We start from the raw sequence: 23,361 nt of genomic DNA on the forward strand, positions 1-23,361 counted from the left end.
GCACACAATCGGTAGCGGCAAACGGTCCATTGAAATAAAGCATAGAAGAGCATGCAAAAACGGTTTGATTCTTTACATTCGATTTGATTGTGTAATTACTGAGCGGCAAGGGATTTAATGGCCTTTACATTGATTTCACACACAACAAATTGAACGTACGCAACTTACAATATTTCCCAACTTTCAAACATTTCATTATGTCAAACCAAGAGCCCAACTGATGCAAAATGGCAGCTGAGGCGTAATCTCAAGACAATTTCAAACTGACAGTCGTCTGTCAGTCTTCAAAAGTTGAAATATTTCACAAGGTCAAGAACCTTGTCCAGCGTGTGTGCGCGTGCGTGCGTGCGCATGTATACCTTGCCAATGGAGGTGGAGTGTTCCTGTACTTCCTCCAGGAAGTTTCCCAGTAGACTCCAGTCTGCCATTGATTTCCTCTCAGGCTGTTTGGATGCTGGCTGGCTACGCCTCAGCCAAAGTCGCGTTCGTGCCTTGAAGTACAAAGCGTCCAAAATCAGTTGGCAACTTCCACTGCTAGATGCAGGCACGAAGTACTGACTGAAAAGGTGCGTGTGGTTAAGAATGCGGCTTGTGATCAAGGATGTCGGGTTTGATTCTGGCACCGCACTGCCCTTGGCTTCAAATGCACACGTAGGTGCTAATGATTTGCCCCCCAAAACCTTCAAGGGAGACGTAAAAGTGACTTTTGAATGGCTTGTATACAAATAGTTGCGTCTGTGTTTTGCCATTTGGGCTCATTTACATAATCACCCCCGCAGCGAGTTTCGCCACCAGCCTGGCCGGATCGAGAGTCGGAGCCATTTTCAAGCTACGGCTGGACGTCATTGCAAGGCGAGCAGAGAGCAGCACTGCGGTCGCTCCTGATAAGCAGAGCATATTTGGCTACGAAGTGCTGCCGGCACTTGTGAAAATGCTTTCCCGCACGCACGCTTTTGGGCCGCCCACTCGCCTAGTCACAACACCCTGGCTCCTCACTTGGTCGTCGTCATGGCGGAGAACGCCACGCTTGCCGTTGGGCCGAGGCTAATTTTTAGCAAGACAAGAACCAGAGTACGTAGTTTGTTGCAATTCCTGATCTTTGGCGTATTTTGACATCATCCACAAAATGCTGGTGGAAAAAAAAATGCTTTCGTGTGAATTTAGAGAAGAGCCGGAATCGTTTGGGCTCATTGCATTGGTTCACATCGGATGGCCAACCCCTCAGATTGACCCTTTTTAAAAATATACATTTCATGTTTGCTCCTCATCCTACTATAGCTTCACTTTTGGTTCCCACACTCGGCCCCGACGCTCTCTTGGGAAGGGAAACATCCACTCCCACACACGCACACACACAAGTCCTTTTGCTGCTATTTGTGTACCAACACAAGCCGGTGGAATTCCACTCCCCACTGGATCGTTATTAATTTGACCACACAAGTGTTGTTCTCCTTTGATTGTGGGTTGTTGCGCAATCCAGCGTCTGTCCACGCCGCGCGTATGTGTCGGTAGCTCCCATGTGGAGTGTGTGACGCCTAATTTGTCGGGATTGGTCGACAATGGCAGTTAATTGATTTGAAAAATCAGCCATTTGTGCACATGCTTCAAGTGATGTTTCTGTGCCAAAGCCATTTGTCACACTTTACACACAGCCTTCAAGTCAAAGAGATACAAACAAACATTTGATCAGACCAAAACTGCAGAACCAATCAAGATTTTTTTTTTTTTTTTTTTACTGCATCTTATTTCTTAAGTGCCCCTCCCTTCCTGTTTTTGAGACACCCCGAGACTCTGTGTGTGCGTGGGTGTGTGTGTGTGTGTGTGTGTGTATCCTCTTTGTGTATGTGTGTGTTCATGTCTTTCAGAAGTGCTCTTGAGATACTTAATAACAATATTACTTCCTGGTATAGACTATTGCTTGACCTCTGTTTGCGTGCATGTGTGCGTGTGCGTGCGTGCGCGTGCGTGTGTGTGTGTGCGTCCCCAGCACTCAGCATTGTTCTCCATCCTGCCACAATCTTTTTCTCTCTCTCTTTTCTTTTGTCCCTCAGGGTGTTTTTATAATAAGCACCGAATAAAATGAAGTAAGCGTAACCAAGTGTTTACGGCAAATTTAAGCGTTGGGGAATAAATGCAAAATACTCAAACCACTTGAAACAAAATTACCAAGCAAATACCACCAAAATGAAAATCTGCTTTAGTCATGCAACATTTTAAAGTTTGGAGTACTGTGTGTGCGTGCGCGTGCTCGCAATGTGTGTTGATTTGCACACATTTTATATGGCGTCAAACTCTTTGTTTGCTTCTTCAACAAGTTGTAAAGCACAATAGCTTTAGATTCCTCTTTTGACATGTTCCCATGGGACAGTAAAATGCAACTTTACTTTTCGTTGCATGGGAATGATGAATAAAAACAAAACATAAATCACAATAAACAGGTGCAATAGAACAAGTGTGTTCAATATGTGCAATAATGATTCTATTGATCCCTCTCAGTGCATATTTACATGTTATGTTCTGGTATGTACTATTCGGAATTGTTTCGAGTAGTCTAAACATGGCATTCTGATTCATTTTGCTTTTGTGGAATAAGAGTTAATGCACCCGTTTTTAGCCATCTCCGGGGGCGGCCATTTTGTCATTTGTGTCGACTGAAAAGGACATCACAATTGCTCGGGGCTGAGGTAAGGACCAATCACAGCTCACCTGTTTTCTGAAGTTGAGCCAAGACTGGCCGTTGGCTGTCCGCTGAGCAACGCTGATGTCATTTTCAGTTGACAGAAAGTGACAAAATGGCCGGCCAATCCGATGGCTCAAGACGGCTGCATTCATTCTTGTTCCACAAAGGCAAAATGAATCAGAATGTCGTGTTTGGACTAGTGGGGCCGAACATATTTGTGAAAAAGTCACCCACTAGGACACATCCCTTAAAGGTACACATCCGATGCATGAGTATGCCAATGCGTGCAGTAATTCCACTTTCCAAACCAATTTATTTCCTCACATTCTGTTTTATTTTGTTTTCATACAATACATTTTGAGTCTTGGTCACATAACACATTGGAGATTTTTTTTTCCCTCCCCTTAAAAATCTTTAAAAGGGATTAAAACTTGCCGGCTAAGATTTAGTTCAGCGTCATTCTCTATGTGTATGGAAAGTATAAATACACTCGTTAGAAGGTTGACTTGCTTTAAAAAAAATCTTGCAAGCCTTTAATGAATAGTTGCCTTGTTTCATGACTTGTTGTCTTGTTTTTGTTTTTCTATCTGCGATCCAATGTGAACCATCGCAATGTTTTTTCAGGCGCAGTTTTCTGCCGATAACAACGCAAAATATTGGAGAAGGCTGAGAGGCCGCGTGTGTGTTGCAGATGCACACCAACTACCTGACGCTGTCGATGACGACGGCGATGACGATGAAGACGATGAAGACAACGAAGACGACGAAGACAAAGACGCTGTCACGTCACTTGAAGCTTGGGAAGTTGCACCTGGCTCAACTAGCAGCAGGTTGTAGCCGGTCGGTCCGGGCGCCTTTGAGCAAGGCAGGAAGGAGCCGAGTGTGTGGAAAGTAGGTACGCGTCGCAGCTGGGAAGGGAACCGCTCCCAAAGTTCCGGATGATTTTTGGGGTGCCCAAAAAGTAACGAGAGACAAAGTCAGCAAGTGGTTCGCTGTCCGGACGCACTTTGCGTGTGCGTGAGAAGGGACGTCGGGGTGACACTTTTGTCGTCTCTCTCTCTCTCTCTCTCTCTCTCTCTCTCTCTCTCTCTCTCTTTCTCTCTCTCTCTCTCTCCCTGCCCCCTCACTGGGTCTTTCCCTCCTTCACTCGCCCTGGGCCGTGTCTCCAAAGGAATGCCATGTCGCCGCTATTCACTACACCCCTGTACTCGATGTGGATGTCTTTGAGCGGGCGGGTGCCCATTTGTGTGACTGCGTGTGAGCATCACACTCTTGTGCGCGTATGCGTGTGGTTGAGTGTTTGCCTGTGTGTGTGAGACTGCGTGAGCGTGTCTGTATATATTTGTGATATTGTGTTTCTGAGTGTTAGTGCGTGACTCTACTATGTGGGATTGTGTGTGTGAGTGTGTGTCAGGTGTGTGTGTGTTGTCTGGCATGGAGAGGAAGTCGTATATTGTATGAGGACACAATGGCTTGGAGTCCAGGCCCAGCATTCCCTCTTTGTCACACTTTTCTTATCTGGCCACTGGTTCCCCGAACGCTGGGCTTTTTGTGGGTGTGTGTGCGTTGTACCGTTTGTGCGTTTGGGTGTGTGCGAGTGCGTAATTGGGAAGTGGGCAAGGACGGCGTTTTTCGACTGCGCTCACGCTACCTGAAGGTCATTTGGGTGGTCTATCTCCAAGCTATTGTGCTAACGTGAAGGGAATTGATTTGCGAGTGAAAAGCGCCTCCCCGAACATAGGAAGCGGCGACGCGTTGCTTTGGAATCGGTCCGGGAAAAAAGGGATATCGAACATCGCTCGTTTGAGCCAAAGTTAGGGTTTGAAATGAAGGTTTCAAGAAGGTGTTAGAGTTTGAATTTGAATGGTCAGTCGATATAGATGTTGAAAAAAGACGTGTGTGTGTGTGTGTGTGCGTGTGCTATTTTTGAAGAAACGTGGTCATGGTCATGGTTTGACTGTTTTTTAGATAACTCGGTGACTTTTTAAGCATGAGAACGGTTTTATTTTTACTTTCCCCCCAGGACGAGTCAGCTCACTTGAAAAGACTTGTGTTCCAAAATTACGTCACAGCGGGAATTTTTTTTCCTTTATGAATAGCACCGCCGCCTTCTCGGTATTTCGTCGGCGCTGCGCTCGGCGTGAGCGATATAACCACCGCAGCCGCTCACTCAGTGACTGCCGCGCCAAAGAAAGATCCACAATCGCAGCCATGAAAACTTCAACGTGTCTTTTTTTGAACGCCGCACACAACTTGTGACGGGTTCCCGCAGGCCGTGCGCAGATTGCAGAACCGCGTCCCTGTTGAATTGATTAATGCGGCGGTTGCGCCATGTGACTCTCAAAGTACGTTTGGGAACATGGCTTCGAGTGTTTTGGCCCACTGACAGAAGCTCGATTGTCTTTTTATTTGCGACGTGTGTGTTTGAATGCTGCGCTCCATCAAAGATGAGCTTTTCAAAGACACAAGCGCGATAAGGGCCGTTCAGACCTCGCTGCGGTTACTCTGCTGACATGTTGGCACATACGCCGCATCTGGAAAGTATTCACCGCGCTTGGCTTTTCCCATATTTTCCTATGTTACCATCCGCAATGGATTGAAATGATTTTCCATTCAAATGTCAACACTCAGCACCTTGCAAAGACAAATTTATAGACGATAAGAAACAACATGTACATTGCGCTGTCACAGCTTTTCTTTTTTTCCCTTAAAGTGGAAGTTAACCCCCCGAAAAATATGTTCTACGAGCCTCCGTGGGTCGTTCTGTTTAAAACGAGTTAAACGGCAAAATCCAGCCGTTTTTCGCCGCCGCGGGGGGCGGCCATTTTGTCATTTGCTGTCAATGGAGAACGACGTCACAGTTGCTCAGGTAACAGGTCACGGCTCACCCGTTTTTGTGACGCTGACAACCGGATTTCATGAAAACCAGACACAACAACTGCAACGGAAAGCGAGTTTCGGTATGTGGATGCAGGTTGATCGATCACTCTTAATTGCCCTTAGGTGTGATTGTGAGTGCGGTTGTTTGTTTTTGTGAGGAGAAGCGGTTACGATAATGGCCGGATGAATTAACGTTTGAATAGAAGATTCCTTGTTTGATCAAAATGCATCTCTGGGTGGCAGAGATTGCGATTCACTAAGGTTAGGGCCCTCCATTTTGCAACTAAACCGCAACTAATCCTTATCTTGGCTGAAGATCTCCCAAGAAGCCCTTGGGCCAATCTGTTGCCATTGTACTTGTTTCATTTGTCATGCTACAAACAGGCCTGTTCAAAATATTCGAAAATACTACTCAGTATCTTCAAAAAGAGAAAAATGAAATTGTCATTATCCGTTTTTTAAACACTAAGTCAGCCTTATTATGAGTTGTCATCCGGGGACTGTGCGGCTCTTGCCCTGCCGGACCAAATTGCGGCATTTGATTGGGTGGAACACAATCTCACAGTGGCTTGGTTGCAGCACCTTGTGGCCATGAATGTTCATGGGAGTACTCTGGAGTGGTTTCCATCTTATCTGGCTGACACAACTACAGTATGTGTGCGCCTTGGTAGTTCGGGGTTCCGATCGGCTCCGCTGCCCTTTTTGTCGGTTCCTCGCGGTTCAATTTTAATGCCGCTGCTTTTGCTGCCCTTGGGTTCCATCCGGAGAAAATGTTGCTTTTCCTTTCATTTCGATGCTGATGACAGTCCGATTTAGAAAAATGCTCCTTCCTCACTAAAAGCACTTTTATTATGTCTTGAACACATGAAAACCTGGATCGGCGAGAACTTTGAAAAGTGTGTTCGACGGGAACAGGAGTGGCCCTTAAATCCTCCTTTGTCGACTTGGTCCCAGTATACGAAAGGCAACAGTCTCAAACTTGACTTTTCGTATGTGTCTGTGTGCACGCGAGCATGCGCGTGTGCGTGTGTGCATATTTCACACCTCTGCTATCATGTCACTGTAGCATAACTTTGCCATACAAGAGCACTCGCATGCAAATATGGCTCACCTCACCTAACTCTATTTTTATTTTTAGGAGGCGCTCCATAAGTGTCACAGCGCACACAAGCCGGGCGTGAGTTTGTCTAGATGGCCGCACCTCCCCCGACACATGGCTGACAGCCGCGCGCACACACACACACACGCACACACACACACACACACGCCCCCCCCCCCCCCCCACACACACACACGCAGTTGGGGTTTGAAAGTCGGGTCGAAAGCCAAGGTTGGGGTTTCAAACTAGGGTTAAGGTCTTAAAGTAGGGTTCCAAGACAGTCTTAGGGGATTCAAGTCATGGTTTGAATCCAGGCTCAAAGTGTCAAATAAGGGTTAGGATTACAAATTGGGGTTTCAAGCATGGGTTCGTGTTTCAAAGTAGCGTTCCAAGACAGTTCTAGGGTTTCAAGTTGTGGTTTAAAGAGGAAGTCAACCCAAACCTTTTTTTTTTCTTTTTTCTTTTAGAATATGTTCTATGCAGACCCACTAGTCTAAACACGGCATTCTGATTCATATTGCATTTGTGGAACAAGAATTAATGCACCCGTTTTGAGCCATCTCTGGGGGCGGCCATTTTGTCACTTCTGTCGACTGAAAATGACATGACAGTAGCTCAGGTAAGTGTCTGCGTCCCTTCAGCATTCACACGCAGTTTCCGTTTCTACAACTATTGCATTCTCTAGTCGTTTTGATCCGGATGATTACCCTGGAACTGGAACAAACTCAAGTTTGGACTGCACGTCTCAATAAGGCCTCCACACCGGCTCGTCTCCCCTGAGGGTAAAACACGGCCCTTCCGTGTAAGTGCTCAACGCCGCCGCCGCCGCCACTCCGCCTCCGTCGTCCCCCGCACTCTGGATGGCTTGGTTGGGCATGTAGTAGAAGGGGCCGCCGTGGCTGAGCGGAGAGGGGGCCGCCGAGCTGAGGTAGGAGGCATAGGCGGGGCCCTGGGCGCAGTAGGACAGGTTGGGATGGCGCTGCCGCTGCCGCTGGTGGTGGTGCATTCTGGGAGGCGGAGGGAAGGAAGACGTCAAGGCGGCCATCTGACCCAACAGGCACGGCTCGCCGGACCACAGGCAGGAGGAGGAGGAGGACGAGGATCTGCAGTCTGCAGAGGAGGATTGGGTTTACCCAATACGCACACTCAACCCAATCTGCACTCTACAAAATTGGAAGTATGGTAACTCCATTTGGACAATCTAGGCTCAATAGCAATAAAAACAAGAATAGATATTACGGCATTGGTAGATACTGGAAGTGAGTTTCCTGTTGAAAATGCCAAACGACCAGACGGTAGCAGAATTTGTAGTCGACCCAAAGGTTTTTTTTTTAAGAATATGTTCTTTTCAAGCCCAGCAGTTGAAACGCGGCATTCCGATGAATATTGCGTGCAATATGAGTTAAGCAGCAAAATGCAGCCGTTTTTAGCCATCTCAGAGGGCGGCCATTTTGCCACTTTCTGTCGGATGCTCAGGGCCCAGGTAACGACCGATCATGGCTCGGCTTCAGAAAACAGGTGAGCTGTGATTGGTCAGCACCTGACCCCTGACAGAGAATGCAACAAATGCATTATTTTACAAACTCCAAAACACCTTTACAAATTGCGACTCTTGCAAATTTGTAAATACAGGAAGTGATTTTCCAATCTAGTTGCCATGGTTAGAAAGATGCCAATTCAAAGCACGAGGACTACTTTTTAAAAAGTGTGCTTTTTACCAGAAGATGTCACACCGCAGCTGGATGACCTGAAAAGTGCTGACTCCACTTCTTTCTGATGCTGTCCTGGAAGGGACATAAAAACCAATGGCCTCAATACCACTCAGTTAGGAATAAAAGAATAAGAATGATGCCATCATTTTTCATGTTGTTTTTTTGTGTGTGTGCGTGGGTGGGTGGCCATGTACTGACGCCTGGGCATGCGTGGGCCATCCACCGTCACCTTGATGGCTCTGTGTAGCGTGGCCACCTGCGGGGGCGTGGTCAGCACGTTGATGGACAGGGTGAAGCTCTTACCTGGAGAGGAAAAAAAAACAAAACAGCGACAACATCAGTAAATGCATTGTATAACTTAACAATCACATATGTACATTTGAGCAATTAACTGTTATGCAGGTGTACAAAGGAATTAAACACTATCAAATGTTACAAATGTCAAATGTTGTTTTGAGTGCATGTAATTCTCTTTGTTTATTTTGAACTTGAAGCTTCTTTTGAAGAACTATTCAGCATCTGCCAAACTGATGCTACTTAATTTTGCCCGTCATTACTTTAACTAAACAATTTTAATTGATTGATTGGTGTCATTTAGCTCACAAGTTTTGAATTGCCAAATGTTCATGAGACATCATTTGGTGTTCCCTCGACCTCTGCCGCTGCGGCCAATGAAGCGCAGGTCGTTGAAGTGGGCGTGTCCCTGCCTCACGGTGGCGGTGGCGTTGCGTAACTCTGCGTTGCTGTTGTCATCGTTTCCCGCCATCAGCGTGACCAGCGCGCCGTCTGGCACGTCGTTGCCCAGGCAAACTACCTGTGCGATGGAGGGGAATGTCACATACCTTTCAAGGAGACATAGTTATCAACAATATTGTTACATTATCGGAGGAAATTGCTTATCCGTGCTAATTCTGCTTACCTTTCCATTATGTCGTGATAGTGATTCAACAGTGATTCTTGAGATATGATGGGATGGTTATTATGTAAATAAGACCACTGTTACATCACAGTAGGGTGGGAATGCAGAAGGGCTCACTCACGCTTCATATTTTCACAAATACTCAGTTAACTAAAGAATTAGTTGGTTGTTTAATTTCACACTTAACGAATCGGCAAGCACTCCAGATGCACAACTATTTGTATACAACACCTTCGAATTTTTTTTATGAATAAATGCCATTTAAATGCAGGCGGGGCGAGTGCTCACGGTGAAAGGTCGAGGCAAGGTCTTGTTGCACCTCCAGTGACGCGGCAAGCTGCTGCACAAGAAGTTGGGGCTGTCGGTGGCCACCAGGCCTCTGGGGGGCGCTGAGCCGCGCTCGCGGAGGTAGCACTCTTCGGCTTCGTCCACGTCGAGGTCGGAGGGTGACGGAGATGATCGATGCTTCATCACAGCATCTGATTGACAGCCACACAAAATGTATGCATTTTATCATTACAATATTACAGTACATGTGTTGTTAAATAGAAAGAGTGCTTGCAAATATATATCGATTCTTTCCTTTGACATTTTTACAAGTCAAACAATACCTATTTATAAGATTCAACATATTCTTCATATATATTCAGTATCTCTTATTTTCAATACAAGATATTGCAAAAAATACTTTCCCCAAATAAAAAAGACTTGTTTAACATAAGGTAAGACTTTTCAATATTTTTTTTTTTTTTGGGGGGGGGAAGCGGTTTTTTGTGGAAGAATGTAAGATTTGTCGATTTATAAAAGCAAAATATTACAAACAAATATTTATTTGAATATCTATTTTTTCATTGTTCTAAAAATACATGGAGCTCGGTTAAAAACATTTAACTTGCATGTGTGTGTGTGAGACTGTAACATGCAAGATTTTTCTATCAACTTGTTACTCGTGCCTTGTTAACCGCACTTTAATTGTACCCGCATATGTTAAACGCCAAGATGTTTGTACACTTGTTTCTCATTTAAAAAACAACCAAACAAACAAAAAAAATAAAAAAAAGACTCAACTTCCGGCCTTCCTATGTGGCGTCATCAAAGCGCGTCAGGATTTCAGTCAGTCGTGAATTAACACAAACAACAGCGACACATTACCGGGACAACTTTTAGTGAGTTTTACTGATGTCTTGCTGTATATATCTCCTTATTTTCTCCCTCTGCCGTCATATCGTTGTCTTCGTCTGTCTTTTTTGTTTTTTTGTATTTATGGAGCATTAATACCTCCTTGACCGCACTTTTTGAATACAGGGGAACTGCGTTTTTATTATTCAGATTTTACTACCGGAGGGGAAGCGGTGCGGTTAAAACACCTGCCATTGTGTGCGTGTGAATGTGCGCGTGCGCGTCTGCGTGTTGGGCTATGATAATGTGTTTAGCGTTAACATTAAGTATGACCTATCTATATTTATGAAAAGAAAGTCAAAGCACAAAAGTGATTGATTTCTACTCTTTTTTTGTCAACTGTGGTGAGGAAAATGAAATAATGCTGGCAATTACACGACATGTTTGGTGTTTTAGAGCTGTGAAGTTGATGAAAGTGTGTTGTGTCGACTAAACCGTGTGTTGATGTCTTTGTTTAGTATCCGAGTTTGTGATTTGTCCAGAGAGGTTATATGGCTGGTTCGGCCATCGCCGGCTCCCGAGAACGTCCTGCTGCATCCAGGACCACTTTCATCCCCGAGATTCAGGGCATGATGTATGACACACGCACACGCACACGCACACGCAGTCTTGTACTTGCTGGATAGTGAGGACCGAGTGAAAAGGTCTACAAAGCGAGGACTACCATTCCCTCTTGACATAGGAACAAAAACAAAAAAATGGAGGCTTGGGGTGGCGTACGTATCCAAAACACTGCCTTATGTTACATAAAACAGTAAGGTTTAAGAAGTGGCTTTGGGTTTTTAATTATTTAAAGTAGGTCAACTAGGAGACTGTTTCCATGACTAAATATCGAATCATTTTAAACATGTCATCGCCATTAACAGGGGGGTTTCGTTGATTGAAAATATTATTTTTTTCAAAAGCAAATTGGTTAGTCGGTCTGGAGAAGTGTTTGTTTTATTGCCACTTCAGCTGTCAATTACTAGCTAGAATAGTACTTTTCTTAAGATATTACAGTAACAATTAAGCCTGATATTATTCATTCAATTTGCAACACAAGACAATTTGTATTTAAGTCGTGTCAATTCTCTGTGACTTTTTTTTCGACATAAAGTAGAATTAGAATAGTACTCCAAAACACTTTGAAACTAAAGTGGGGTTTAGCTTCCAAGGAGTGTGGCCATTTTGTGAGTTTCAAAAGCTCTCTCGCTCTCGCTCACGCACAACACAAACGCACACACCAAGACTCAGACTCACCTGTGTCGAGTGTGTGTCCGCTGGCACCGAAGAGACTGTTTGAAGCCATGTCGGCCTGTTTACGAACACAACGACACACAGCACGTGGCATGGTCACACTGCACTCCACAATACAAGCCAAACCAAGTCGTGCACACTCCAACCATGACTTTTCACTCAATCGTTCAAGTTTTTTGCTCTCAAATGTCGTATGCGTCACGCCCCAAAAACATGGTCGGGAATCATGTTGGGCTTGTCAACTACAGCCAAAGCATAGACAACGATCGCATGTCAATACCACACATTAGCCGCATCATGCGTTCCGTATGGATATTGTAGGTTTGTTTGGCACATTAGAGGAACAAGAAATATGGATGACTCCTCTCCGCCGCCTCAAAAAGTCGTCAAATCAATTTGATGTAAAAAAAAAAAACTGCTATGATTACAAGAAGAAAAGTCAAACGATACGTTTTTGTAACAAAATGTTTTTAAAATATTGATATGAAACCTGTCATATACTAGATGCTCTTTATGGATTTTGCGTTATAGTGCAAAATATTTAGGAATAGGCAATAGGAAGAATTTGCTTACAACAATAATACATGAACACATGTAGTCTTTGCCAAAGATCATTTGAAAAATATATACTGAAGCCTTTTTTATTTAGCATTTCATAAAAGGCACCACGTGCCTGCGCGCGTGCGCGTCACTCACCTGGCGTGTCGTCTGTGGTCGGAGACGCCTGCAACCAAGTCGACCCCAAAACCGAACCCCAAGCCTCAGCGTGAACCTCTGGATCGACCTCAGAGCGAAACCCCCGTCGGCTGTGGGAGTGACAGATGCCGACGGCCAATGACGGCACAGAGGAGGCGGGCCGGGGAAACATGAGAATGGATGTCGAGCCAGGATGTGCTTTTCACATTTGCGGCTTGCCCTGCAACGACTTTCTCTACATGCAAATGGGAGGTTTGCCCAAATGTTTGTGCGTGTGCGTGTTAGGTTTGCCTTGGGAGATGCTCGCAGGCCACTGCACGAGACAGCTGCCCTGGTGGAGGACATTGTGCATACGCAGCTTATCGCCATGGTAACACGCCCTTTTACACAATAGTGCTGTGGAGCTTCATTTGTTTGCCATTTTTTCTAAAGTTTTGAAAAGTTTTCTTTCTAAAAAAAAAAAGTGATCTAAAGAAAGTGAGACATTTAAAAGTGAAGCGTTCAGACATCCCGACTCGCTGTTGCCCCTATCGGACGAGAGTGGTAGTGCATGACAAGGCTGACCTTTCGTTTAGCAATTTTAGTCTAGTAGCATTAGTACATATTTGTGATAATATTTGTGCTTGAGAATTTGCGCAACTTTGTGATCAGCTCCATCAGGCCAGCGAGAGCGCCGCCCTTCGAGGTTCAAGAGTCATCGCCGTGGAGGATATCCTCTTCCTGATGCGCAGAGACAAGGTCGGCTCATTAAACACACAAATGGACTTGGAAAGAAAAGGAACACTTTTCTTGGGAAAAGATGGACTTTTCCTTGGTTTAAAAAAAAAAGTTGTATTTTTTTTAAACATTATTAAAAAGTCAGACTTTTTCATAAGTACGACTGAAAAATGTGATGTTTTTTCTTAAAAATCACATTTTTCACTCAGTCATACTTCACAATTTTCTTGATTGAAGACCAAAAAATCATGGCAGCTTTTTGTTTTCTACATTTTTATCTTTTTGCACATTCTTAATGCAAGTAAGACTTTTTTTGCGAGCACGTTGTCAAGCGTGTGCGCGTGTGTGCAGAGAAAGGTGTCGAGACTCCTGAAGTATCTCCAGTTTCGCGATTACAAGTCGAAGCTTCTCAAGGGCATGGACGATGACGACGTGCAGCAGGAGCAAGGTGGGGGCGTCTTGCTCCACCGAATCATAAACCCCAAACAATTCTAACTACGGCGAATGGGGTCGCAGGTGCGGGGTCGTCGGCTCCGGTCGCCGGGGGCAACCAGCGTCGCCAGCGTCTGGCTCAGGATTACCTGCTGTGGTTGGACCACACGGGCGAGCTCCTGTCGCTGGCCGAGCGGCAGGAGTTGGACCCCGTCAAGCAAGAGAGGCTGGAGGTGGTCGCCGCGGCGACGCGCCCTTAAGCTGCCGTTTTAGGATTCGGGTTCTCATCGTGATTATTATGGGATTGCAGCGTCTGGAGCGTCACAGCAGGGCCATGGACCAGACGCAGTACGCCGAATTCTGTGAGAGTCGACAGCTCAGCTTTGGTAACTGTCTGTGCTTAGTCACACCCGCTGGATGCATTTCAAACGCGTTTCATAAACAAGACAACATCGAGATGGTAGATACATACCACCTGATATCGACTTTTATGCCTAAATGCATGCACTTCATTCTCATTCTACTTTTTTCAATAATGTCACTTTTTGGCAATGGCCATTTTTACCTCCCAAAAAGAAAAGAAAAAAAATTCAGATGACAACATATTGGCTCTGAAAAATAATTCTGGACATAGCCTTTTTGACCATTTTGCAGGAAAAAAAAAACATTTTAGATAAAAATGAAAATCAGAAATGAGATCAAATAATGATTCTGAAAATGTGATTTTACAAGATTTTCTTTCAAATAGATATATTTAGTAATAGCCTACATGTATAATACCTAATTCTTCTTTTCCTAAAAAAAAAAAAAGGCTATCTAGAAAAAAAAGACATACGTGTTAAATTTGTATATTTCTCGTAACATTTGTATCCCCCACAATATGATGTAATATTTTACCCATGTGTATTTGGACACGTCTAACTATCTGAATTCCATTTGTGCTTTGTGTGTGTTTGCAGCCAAGAAAGCGTCCAAGTTCCGCGACTGGCTGGACTGCAGCGGCCTGGACCTCAAACCCAACGGCGTCGCCATGGAGATACTGTCCTACCTGGCTTACGAGACTGTCGCCCAGGTAACCGCATTTGCATCCATCCATCCATCATTCATACCTCAACCTTTTTTTTTTTATTTTTTTTTTTTTGTTATGTTTGCTGGACGCAGATTGTGGACTTGTCTCTGCTGGTGAAGCAGGAGATGGTGGCAAAAACCAGCGCCGTCACTCATGTCATCTCGGCCAGCCACATACACTACAACACACACGCTGAGGTACAAACACGCACACGCAGTAGGAGTAAATGGTTTCTCTTCTCTTTTTAGTTTTGAAGTAAACTTCAATTGTTGTCCGGCAGGTCAAGAAAGAATCAGAGTCCCCTGAGGCCACGCCTCCATCCACTCCTGGCTCCTCCCACTCATCCAAACCCCTCCTCCACGGCAACGGAAGCCTGGACGGGCGAGCGCGGCCCAGGAAACGCAAAAAGGTGACGGCGCCATCTTCATCTCAGGCCACAACCAAGACAAATATATTTCATTTTTACATGCAATTTTTTTTTTCCCAAGCCAACTTGTATTTTCACTCAAAATGTAGTCTTTTGAAGATTTTTCTCTGAATTTTAACAGCTTTCCCTCCCCAAAAACTATGGCTTGCTTGCCAGAAGAGATTTGTTTTACAAAAAAAAAAAACATGCACAGTAATTGTTTGACTGCACTTTAAACTGTGTTGTTTCAGAGCTGTCCGGCCATCGTGGAACCTCCCAGCGGCGCCATCCAGCCGTGTCACATCCGAGAGGCCATCAGAAGATACAACTACCGACACGCCGTACGTAGGCACGCACATTGGCACCCGAATGGATTTGGCTGTCGGCACTCGTGCTGAAAGCGTTTGTGTTTCTGTCAGAGCGCCTACAGGAGGAGCGGGATGACTTACCTGGCCTGCTGACCACCACGCAGGGAAAACCGCTGCTTTTTTTTCCCTCTCTCTCTTCAGTTTTTAAGTGTGGTAAACATAATTCATGGTACACAGTCTGGCATTGCGGAAATAAACTTTATTGGTCGCTAAGACAAGCATAGAAGACGAAAAGTGCATGGAACACACTCGCTCACTTGAACGGGATGAGCTCATACACTGTAAAAAGGACGCACGCCATCACTGTTGCTCAGAACTTCTGAGCGCCGTTGACCAGGGCATCTCGCTCCATCACAAGTTCGCCGTAGCGCTGCTGGAGTTCCCGCTCTCGATCCATCTGACGCTCCACGTCCTCGCGCAACGCCTACATGCAAACACACACAAACCCAAGTCATAATAAAGGTCTATTTTTCCAAACATTTTGTGTGTGTGTGTGAGAGAGAGAGACCTCCAGTCTTCTGGGAATGGCCGTGTCTTCTTGTTTCTTCAGCTGACTGAAGGTCTCCAGCTCCGTGGCCGCTTGCTCCACCTGGTGCACAAAAATAAGTAGAACACTTCAAAACAGTTGCCAGGGTGCAGATGCATTGTTGCGAATTACGCAATTATTCAATGATCAATTAGTGACACTCCTTCTCTATTTCTTAATTACGTAAGCGGGATTCGGCATTCTTTTTTTTTTTTGTGAAGGACATAGCAGCGGGCGATTGGTGGATATGAGGAGCGCGAGGCCGACCTGCTCCCAGAGTTCATTGTGCTGCTTGACGAGGCCGAGCGCTCGGGACTGGAAGCCCCCCAGGAGGATCTTGAGCTTCTTCTCCAGTTTGGCTGCCTTGCGCGCCTCCGCCGTCATGTGACCGCGGTTCACCTGTATGCCGCGCAACACAAAACACCATCAGCACCAAAATAGGGCAAACATGTCCTTAAAAAAAAAATATTCCCCGAAAAAATATTTTCAGAGAAATGACTTTTTTTCTAAAAGAAAAAAAAATTCCCTTGAAACTCCAGCTTTCCCACCAAAAGTAAGACTGTTCTCCAAAAACGTATTTTGGGAAAAAACAGTTAGCCTCAAAAATGCTTTGCCTGGGAATAAAATAAAAAAAAGACACCTTGGAGAACTGCCTTTTTTCTATAAACAGAGAAAGAAAAAAAAATCAGGCTGACTTACTTCGAGTTTCTTTTCCACACTCTCGAGCCTTTCCTTCTTGGTCGCCAGGTTGGCTCGAGTGTATCTGTTCTGTCCTGGCAGGTACAACACCTGCAATGCGCACAAGCGCAAACAGGGCGTTACGAAAACTGGCGATGGAAATGTGACGGCGACGACGAATCGCTAAGGTGACCTGGCCGTAGCATTCCTCCCACACTTGGCAGTAGGCCTCCATGCTGAGGTCTCCGTGGCCCATGCCCGCCTTCACCACCTCCATCTCGGCCGCCAGGATCGCTTTGGCCTGACGAGCCAAAACATGCACACAGACCTCATTTCGTCAGATTGAGTGAACCTCTAAAGCATTACTTTGACGTTTGTCGGCCTCCGTGTACTTTTGAGCACCGCTACTGTCGAAAAAAAGTGGATCGATTCCGTAAAAATGAAGCCAACGGTCTTGAGCGACACAAGCCGGTCTTTCTTTTTGCTGGCGGACTCAAGCGAGCGGTCGCGGTACGAGGACGAGCGGCGAGACCTTGTCCATGTCGTCGGTGCTGACTGTGTTGTAAGCGTGCGCGTCCAGGTAGGCGATGTGCAGCGCGTTGTTGGAGGCGGACGCGGGTCCTCGGGCCTTGGCGCGCTGCAGCAGTCCGCCGGCCGTGGGATGGTGAAGACAGTCGTAGTGCATCATGGTCATCATCTCCTGTTTGATCAGCTCCTCGGCCACCTGCAGGTCGTTCAGCTCCATGGAGGCCGGACGCAGCACCGACTCGTTCACCTGAGCGCGCGCGCGCACACGCACAAACGGGCAAGTCACAAGAGAGCATTTCATTCTGCTGTGGAGCGGAAAAATACAATCTTAAATTTAGCAAAGATTCAAAAGCATTCAATACACCAGCTGGGTGATACTGGGGATAAAGCAAATGTTTTTGGTCTGACTTTCTTGATAGAATTTGCTTGGGATGTAAGGATCCACTCAAGCCCCCCATTCGATTTTGATTTTCAGTAATTGAACTTGAATGCAATACTGTGGACTGAATTTTTTTTTTTAGCTGTGAATGTTTAGTGCATTTTAAAATGGAACCCTAAACTAAGCACTATGCCGAGTAGCACTAATAGTATGAAACACTACCTATAAACAAAACGTTTTTGAAATTGAAAACTGAACTGAAAAAAGGTTGGTCTTTCAGTAATATCAACCTTTTCAACTTTAAATAGTGAGACAATTTCATGAAACTGTTTGTGCATTAATGAAAATAAAAAGTGTGATAACTTTTGTTTTTTTATTGCAAGATGGGCCTGGGGAAATTCAAGCATTTTTCAGTTTATTCTGAACTCAACTCTGTTACCTCAGTGGGCCTGGGCAGGTTCCTTTGTACAGCATTGTGTCGCAGCTTGAGCTCCTTCTCCCTCTCTGCATCGCGTTGGGCCTGAAAAGTGCACACACACGTCAACATTTGTGTGGCCAACACCATATATGCAGCCTCAACAATTTTGTCTCTGGCTAGGTTCACACCGCAGGCAAATGCGACCCGGATGGGATTTTTTGGGCCCATATGCGACCTGTATCTGATTTTATTTTATGACAGTCTGAACGGCTCAATTCCGATTGGCTTCAAATCGGACCTGGGTTGCTTTCATATGTGGTCCTAAATCGAATACGGAGCCTTTTTTTTTTTTTTTTTTTTTGCAATGCGACTGCGGCCTGAAAAGCCAGGTGGCATATATCCGACCGACATCGACGTCATCCTCAGCCCGAAATGCGGAGCGAAAGTGCTGGCAGCGAAATCGAATCTGCAAAGTTGTTTTGAGTAACACTGTTGACTTGACATTTGACTTTAATTTGATCCCGCTTGAAACATCAAGCACAAAATGGCCATTTAAGGTGAAAGTAGTAATTCAGCCACGGTTCCGATGGATTCATTTTTGACGCACGGTTATGTACGACATGACGTCTGCATGAAACCAGATGGAAAAGCCTCGCCTCATCATTTGCCCCAAATACAGCATTTATTTCTACCTCCTACCTAATCGCTTCACTGTCGAAATGCCCCGACACATTTATTTCCGTAAACGTGTTCATACAGCAGACAAGACCAAGGTCTCATTGAAAAATGTATTATGAAATCTTACACAAAAAAAAAATCCGAATTGAGCATTAAGACCTGCGGTATGAACATAGCCTTTGATGTGAATTCTGATACATCTGAAATGTCATGGCAACCTGTGTGTGTGTGTGTGCGTGCGCGTTGAACCTGCTTGCGAGCCTCGACGTCGGCGGCGTCCTCCAAGTAGCCGACCTCCATCTCGGTCTCTTCCAGTTCTTTCTCGGCGTTCTCGGGCAGGACGATCTCAAAGTCGTTTTTGGGCACGGGAAGTGACATCAGGCCCTGCCTCAGCTGCTGAAGACTTTCTCGTTGCTGCCGAGGAAGGCAAAAAGTCACGTGGACGTTGAGTCCAGTGGTCACCAGTGCCACCAAATGGCATCGAGAAAAATGGGACTTTTTCCACCCAAAATACTATTTCTCTTGAAACACTTCAGTCTCCATAAAAGACACTTATTTTAATATATACAGAATTTGGAAAAGTCAAGAGGCCAGGAGCATCTTATATCTACAGAATACACGCAGAGTAATAACACATCAAAGTTTGAAAACAGTCAAAATGGCTGCACTCATATACTTCTAGTGATAAATGATGATTCACTTGTTGAAATTACTTTTTTTACCCCAAAAAACAAAACTTTTTTTTCTAAAAAAGTATTTTTTTAATCTAAAAAAAGCCCATTTTCTTCCAGATTTTTTTTTTAATAAATCAGACATTTCTTAAGATATCCTTACACAAATCAGTTGTATTTTTTGACTTAACAAAAAATAAAGACTCAAAATATACAGTAATCAGATTTGTTTTGACTGATAAAATAAAAAAGCGAATTGGACTTTTTAAATGAAAAAATATTTTTTCCATTGAAAAAAAATGCAGAAACAAAAATGCCAATGAATGAAAAAAAAAAGTACAACCCCCGCCAAAGCAAAAAAAGGGCCTCTTTTTTTTTCTGACCAGGTGTTTTGCGTAGGACGGGTCAGCCAGCTGCTCCTCGCTGTTGATGTTGAGTTTGTCCCTCAGCGGCGTGCGTGCGGGCGTCAGACCGGGCGTGGCCGGCCCGCGTGGGGTCAAGGCCTCGCCCGCTTGCGGGGTCATGCCCTCTGACCCTTGGCCATGGCCAGGAGTTCTGCGGAGGAGAACGCGCCCAACATTATTCTCCCGCCTAGCCCATACGGCGGGCGGGCGGGCGTGGGGCGCGTTGCCGCCGCCGCTTACCTGAAGGGGGTGCTGAGGACGGTGTTGGGGGTCTGCACCTGCTGCCGCTGGGGCGTCACGCCGCTGAAGTCGCTCTCGTGCAGCGGCGTGTTCAAACCGCCCTTCAGCGGCGTGTCGATGTTGGTCAGCGCCATCAGATTCTGAGCTTCCTGCAAAAAAGAAAAAATGGAAAGATTTTGGTGTCACTTTTGCTACCTCAGATCCATTTTGGAGTTTCAAACCAGGCGTAAAGGTTTGAAGTAAGGACGAGGGTTGGGGTTTTCGAGTGAGTCTTGAAGGCGGAGTTTTGCACTGAAGCGTCGAAGCGGGCCGACCTGCATGATCCTGTCCTGAGCGGCAGGCGTGCGCGGCGTGCGCAGTCCGGCGCTCATGTTGTTGGTGACGCTGTACTCGGACAGCAGCGCCGAGGAGGCGCCGTTGGCGCTCTCGCTCTCCTCGGCCGCCTGGCGGGCCACCTCGCTGGCCACGCCCATCTTCACCACCTCCTCCAGTTCGGCGTCGCTGATCTGCCGGGAGAGAGCGCCACCATGGTCAGCGCGGCGCGTGGGCGGGCAACGGACTCGACTGACAAATGACATTACGGTGCCATGCGGGCTCAGCCTGTGAAAGTCAAAGCCAGCAAACGGGTGCGCCGTGATCCGTCCTTACCTCAGCCCCGAGTAAGCGTGATGTCATTTTCGGTGAGCGGGTTTATTTTGCCGCTTAATTCTTATTCCACAAACACAACAGTCATCAGAATAGACATTTGGGACCTGACTTCCCCCATTTGCTTGTGTGCCAGTCCCTCCCAAAATTGCGCGACATGAAACGGGTCCACGGCACGCGGAGGGTTAGCGGCCGGCCAACGGGGAACGCTTTGGCCCGCCCGGCGTGGTTACCTGTGGCGCCGGCAGGACCAGTTTGGAGCGCTTCTTGGTGAACTCGGCCACGCCGCTGGTTTGCAGGATGGCGGACGGCAGGTCGCTCTCCTTCTTCTTCTTGATCTTCTGCTTGTCTTTCTTGCGGTCGCGGTCCTCGCGCTCGCTGCCAAGAAAGCACGAACAGGCGGCGTGAGGCCAGCCGGCGAGTGAGCGTAAACGCGCGGGCGAGCGACTGACTCACTTGCGCAGCTCGCCGTCCAAGTGCTGCTGCCGGAGACGCTTGAAGTTGGGCGCCAGCGGGTCATAAAGCTCCATGCTGGTGTCGTAGAAGCCCTGAAAACGTGCACAACGGCCGCTCAAACATTCGGCGCTCGGCAATGTGCACAACGCGGTACAGTGAACCCTCCTGAGTTTGACGCGCTCCGATTTCAACTGCTAGTTTGAAAGCTCTCGTTTGCAACTGAGGCGGGGCTGCTGGCTCATTCTGAGTTTCATGAAGGTTCACTGTAATACGGATTCGAGCTGATGCGGCATTACAGCGGCAGGCTTCTTCTCAAAGGGGATTTCGGCGTTGTAGTCCACTCCTCGCTTCTTCTTCCTCTTCTTGCCGATGTGGATGCCCGCCGCTCGCAGCTCTCGGCGCTTCTGCAGCGCCGCCAGACGCCTGCGAAAGGCACAACCTGCGCGGTGAATCTCCGCAGCCGCGACGAAAAGATCACTCCATGCAAAAGAGGAAAATGCGACCTGGCTTCCTCCAGCTGCTTTTCTCTGGCCTTCCGCTTGGCCTTCTTGCCCTGCGTGTTGGCCAGTCGAGCTCGGGCCTCAGACAGCATCTCCAGTTCATCTGAAAACATTTCGACGTGTCGATTAGTGACAAGCAAACAAAGCAGCCGGGACACGTCGCGTCGGAAATTCTTGGTGTTGGCGTACCTTCGTCCATGTCCACGGGGTCCGGCCTGGCCGGTTTGGTCTCGGGGTTGGGGTCTATCTCTCCCGGCTTCAACTTCCTGGGGTCCTCTCCCACTTCCTCCTCGTTGTCTCGCTGCGCTGCCTTGTCGCTAAAATCACACAGACAGAGTCAAACGTGTGGGCGTGAGGCGCGCTGGCCTCTAGTGACGTGGCGTGGCGGCGGCGTGCCAGCGTACAGCAGATATTCGTAGTGCTCCAGACACTGGGCGGCCGTGCGCCCGATGATGGGCGCGATGGTTCTCCACTGAGTGGGCATCAGCTTGGCCAGATGAAGAAGCTTCTCCTCCTCCTCTCGGGACCACTCTGTTTTCTTGATGCTGGGGTCCAGCCACTCATACCTGAGGACAAACCAGAGACACTTTGGATCAAAATGTAGCCAGGGGTGCGATACAGACCCACACGCAAGTGGCAGGTAGGGCTGATCACAAAGGGACCACCAGGAAAAAACGTGATAAATCAACCTGTTTAAAAGCAACGGGAAAGACAAACTCAGCAACGGGAAAGACAAACTCACCAACGGGCTTTGCACTGCTTGGCCGACTTGCGGTGGAGCAATGAGGCAATACGGGACCACTGATTTTTCCCATATTTCATCACCGCTGCCTTGAGGATTTCATCCTGGAATTGGCAGAGTAGAGAATGACTTGCATTTGGAGCAAATTGGATTTCAAATTAGCGCAGCTATCCATTTGTGCTCAAAGCTTCTTGCAGCTTTTTAAAATGTGTTTAACACATTAAATAATGGTTTGTTTAATGTAAATAAATATTTACAAATAAGTCAAATACACCATGTATAAAATGCTAACGCATTTATTTTAGCGGTGCAACAACTAATCAATTGATCGATTATCAAATTAATCAACAACTATTGTGATCACTGATTAAACATTTTTAGCAATTATGCATACATAAAAATGTATACATTTTTAAAATAAACTCATTTATATAAACATCTTAACGCGGTTTGCTCATTCCTGCTCTACAATAATATGCTAACATGAAAATCACTAACACTTTATTAAATGGCAGTTATGGAGCTTGGATGAGCTCCAGTAACTTATTCTCATGAAGTTGGTTGACTAGTTATATTCCATGATATACAGGCCGCTTTAAATGAGAATAGCAACTTATACGGCATTAGTCTCCTATAATTTGAAGCTAACTTGTAGCTATGTGATGCTATTGCGCGTATTTGTCTATAGCTAGCGGGGTTAGCTTTGAGCTTTTTGCTAACCCCGCTAGTCATCGCGTACCTCCGTATTGCGCCAAACGCCTCCCTTGATCATGATTCGCGGCATCTTGGCGGCTTTGTTGTTTTCTTGCCAACTTCTGCAATGAACAAAACAAGGAAGGGAGCTAAACTATCAGCGAAGAAAATCACGCAGCCCGCAAGACGAACGAACGTTCGCCGCGACAAACAGGAAACCTGCGACACTTCTTCTTCGGCTTGGAAAGAGCAAGATAGTAAGACGCTTCATGGTGCACTGTTGCCCCCAGTAGGAAAAATGGGAAATGACATAACAGTTTCATACAGTTGGTGGACAAACTGTGGACAAGGGCACATTTATTGAAAAGTAAATGGGACAGTTGACGTAAATGTGAATGTTATTTGGAAAA

The 23,361-nt window shown here is 46.3% G+C and overlaps 4 protein-coding genes and 1 long non-coding RNA gene across 11 annotated transcripts in view; 2 read left to right on the forward strand and 3 right to left on the reverse strand.

Annotated features, from left to right (window-relative positions):
- Positions 1–3,687, reverse strand: part of LOC147140253 (gap junction alpha-5 protein-like) — a 9,112-nt gene extending 5,425 nt beyond the window's left edge. The window contains exons 1-2 of the mRNA XM_086045716.1: positions 3,387–3,687; positions 360–491 (exon numbers count right to left, since the gene is read on the reverse strand). Coding sequence (XP_085901842.1) covers positions 360–428 — 69 coding nt within the window. The 5' untranslated portion in view covers positions 429–491; positions 3,387–3,687. The remainder of the gene's footprint in view (positions 1–359; positions 492–3,386) is intronic.
- The window catches only part of LOC147140252 (uncharacterized), a 15,569-nt gene extending 6,774 nt beyond the window's left edge, over positions 1–8,795 (forward strand). The window contains exons 4-5 of one of the 2 annotated variants that reach the window (XR_015088752.1): positions 3,305–7,278; positions 7,345–8,795. This is a non-coding gene — a long non-coding RNA (uncharacterized LOC147140252). The remainder of the gene's footprint in view (positions 1–3,304; positions 7,279–7,344) is intronic. The other variant, XR_015088753.1, reaches the window with a different exon arrangement.
- LOC147140254 (uncharacterized) lies at positions 7,221–11,763 on the reverse strand. Its single transcript, XM_086045726.1, has 6 exons — positions 11,709–11,763; positions 9,579–9,769; positions 9,026–9,185; positions 8,570–8,674; positions 8,378–8,443; positions 7,221–7,769 (listed from the first exon to the last, which is right to left on the reverse strand). The coding sequence occupies exons 1-6, from the start codon at positions 11,755–11,757 to the stop codon at positions 7,405–7,407; spliced, it is 936 nt and encodes a 311-aa protein (XP_085901852.1). The 5' UTR covers positions 11,758–11,763; the 3' UTR covers positions 7,221–7,404.
- Positions 9,629–15,870, forward strand: supt3h (SPT3 homolog, SAGA and STAGA complex component). Of its 6 annotated transcripts, none has more exons than XM_086045725.1 (12): positions 9,629–9,791; positions 10,952–11,043; positions 12,687–12,771; positions 13,053–13,139; positions 13,470–13,566; positions 13,635–13,783; positions 13,861–13,936; positions 14,510–14,622; positions 14,712–14,816; positions 14,900–15,028; positions 15,277–15,366; positions 15,445–15,870. In XM_086045725.1, exons 2-12 carry the CDS (start codon positions 10,961–10,963, stop codon positions 15,484–15,486), a joined length of 1,056 nt encoding a protein of 351 aa, XP_085901851.1. In that variant the 5' UTR covers positions 9,629–9,791; positions 10,952–10,960; the 3' UTR covers positions 15,487–15,870. The 6 variants fall into 6 exon arrangements, with proteins under 6 accessions (XP_085901851.1, XP_085901849.1, XP_085901847.1 ...); XM_086045723.1 differs by having other exon boundaries at positions 9,630–9,791; positions 10,928–11,043; XM_086045721.1 differs by lacking the exon at positions 9,629–9,791 and adding an exon at positions 10,373–10,456 and having other exon boundaries at positions 10,928–11,043.
- Positions 15,573–23,204, reverse strand: cdc5l (CDC5 cell division cycle 5-like (S. pombe)). The gene is made up of 19 exons (XM_086045714.1): positions 22,998–23,204; positions 22,259–22,362; positions 21,921–22,082; positions 21,706–21,833; positions 21,520–21,619; positions 21,313–21,439; positions 21,017–21,108; positions 20,794–20,938; positions 20,230–20,421; positions 19,916–20,064; positions 19,655–19,826; positions 18,850–19,014; positions 17,944–18,024; positions 17,130–17,372; positions 16,791–16,898; positions 16,619–16,708; positions 16,187–16,318; positions 15,902–15,982; positions 15,573–15,817 (listed from the first exon to the last, which is right to left on the reverse strand). Exons 1-19 carry the CDS (start codon positions 23,040–23,042, stop codon positions 15,704–15,706), a joined length of 2,430 nt encoding a protein of 809 aa, XP_085901840.1. The 5' UTR covers positions 23,043–23,204; the 3' UTR covers positions 15,573–15,703.
- Between the last annotated feature and the right edge of the window lie 157 nt (positions 23,205–23,361).

This window comes from Filicampus tigris, chromosome 11 (genome assembly GCF_054856515.1).
Source record: "Filicampus tigris isolate MCC_2025a chromosome 11, RoL_Ftig_1.0, whole genome shotgun sequence".
Taxonomy (NCBI): domain Eukaryota; kingdom Metazoa; phylum Chordata; class Actinopteri; order Syngnathiformes; family Syngnathidae; genus Filicampus; species Filicampus tigris.

Bases quoted from the DNA above. Each gene is read 5' to 3' on its own strand.
- LOC147140254 (XM_086045726.1), bottom strand. From the start codon at position 11,757: ATGGCTTCAAACAGTCTCTTCGGTGCCAGCGGACACACACTCGACACA. The intron at 9,186-9,578 runs GTGAGCACTCGC...TCCATCGCACAG, and splicing joins CCTTGCCTCGACCTTTCACC to GTAGTTTGCCTGGGCAACGA. The intron at 8,444-8,569 runs GTCAGTACATGG...TGTCCCTTCCAG, and splicing joins TGGCCCACGCATGCCCAGGC to GACAGCATCAGAAAGAAGTG.
- supt3h (XM_086045720.1), top strand. From the start codon at position 12,595: ATGTGCTTTTCACATTTGCGGCTTGCCCTGCAACGACTTTCTCTACAT. The intron at 13,784-13,860 runs GTGGTCGCCGCG...ATGGGATTGCAG, and splicing joins TCAAGCAAGAGAGGCTGGAG to CGTCTGGAGCGTCACAGCAG. The intron at 15,367-15,444 runs GTACGTAGGCAC...TGTTTCTGTCAG, and splicing joins GATACAACTACCGACACGCC to AGCGCCTACAGGAGGAGCGG.
- cdc5l (XM_086045714.1), bottom strand. From the start codon at position 23,042: ATGCCGCGAATCATGATCAAGGGAGGCGTTTGGCGCAATACGGAG. The intron at 21,109-21,312 runs GTAATGCCGCAT...GCACGTTTTCAG, and splicing joins TTGAGAAGAAGCCTGCCGCT to GGCTTCTACGACACCAGCAT. The intron at 20,422-20,793 runs GTAACCACGCCG...CTCTCCCGGCAG, and splicing joins TGGTCCTGCCGGCGCCACAG to ATCAGCGACGCCGAACTGGA.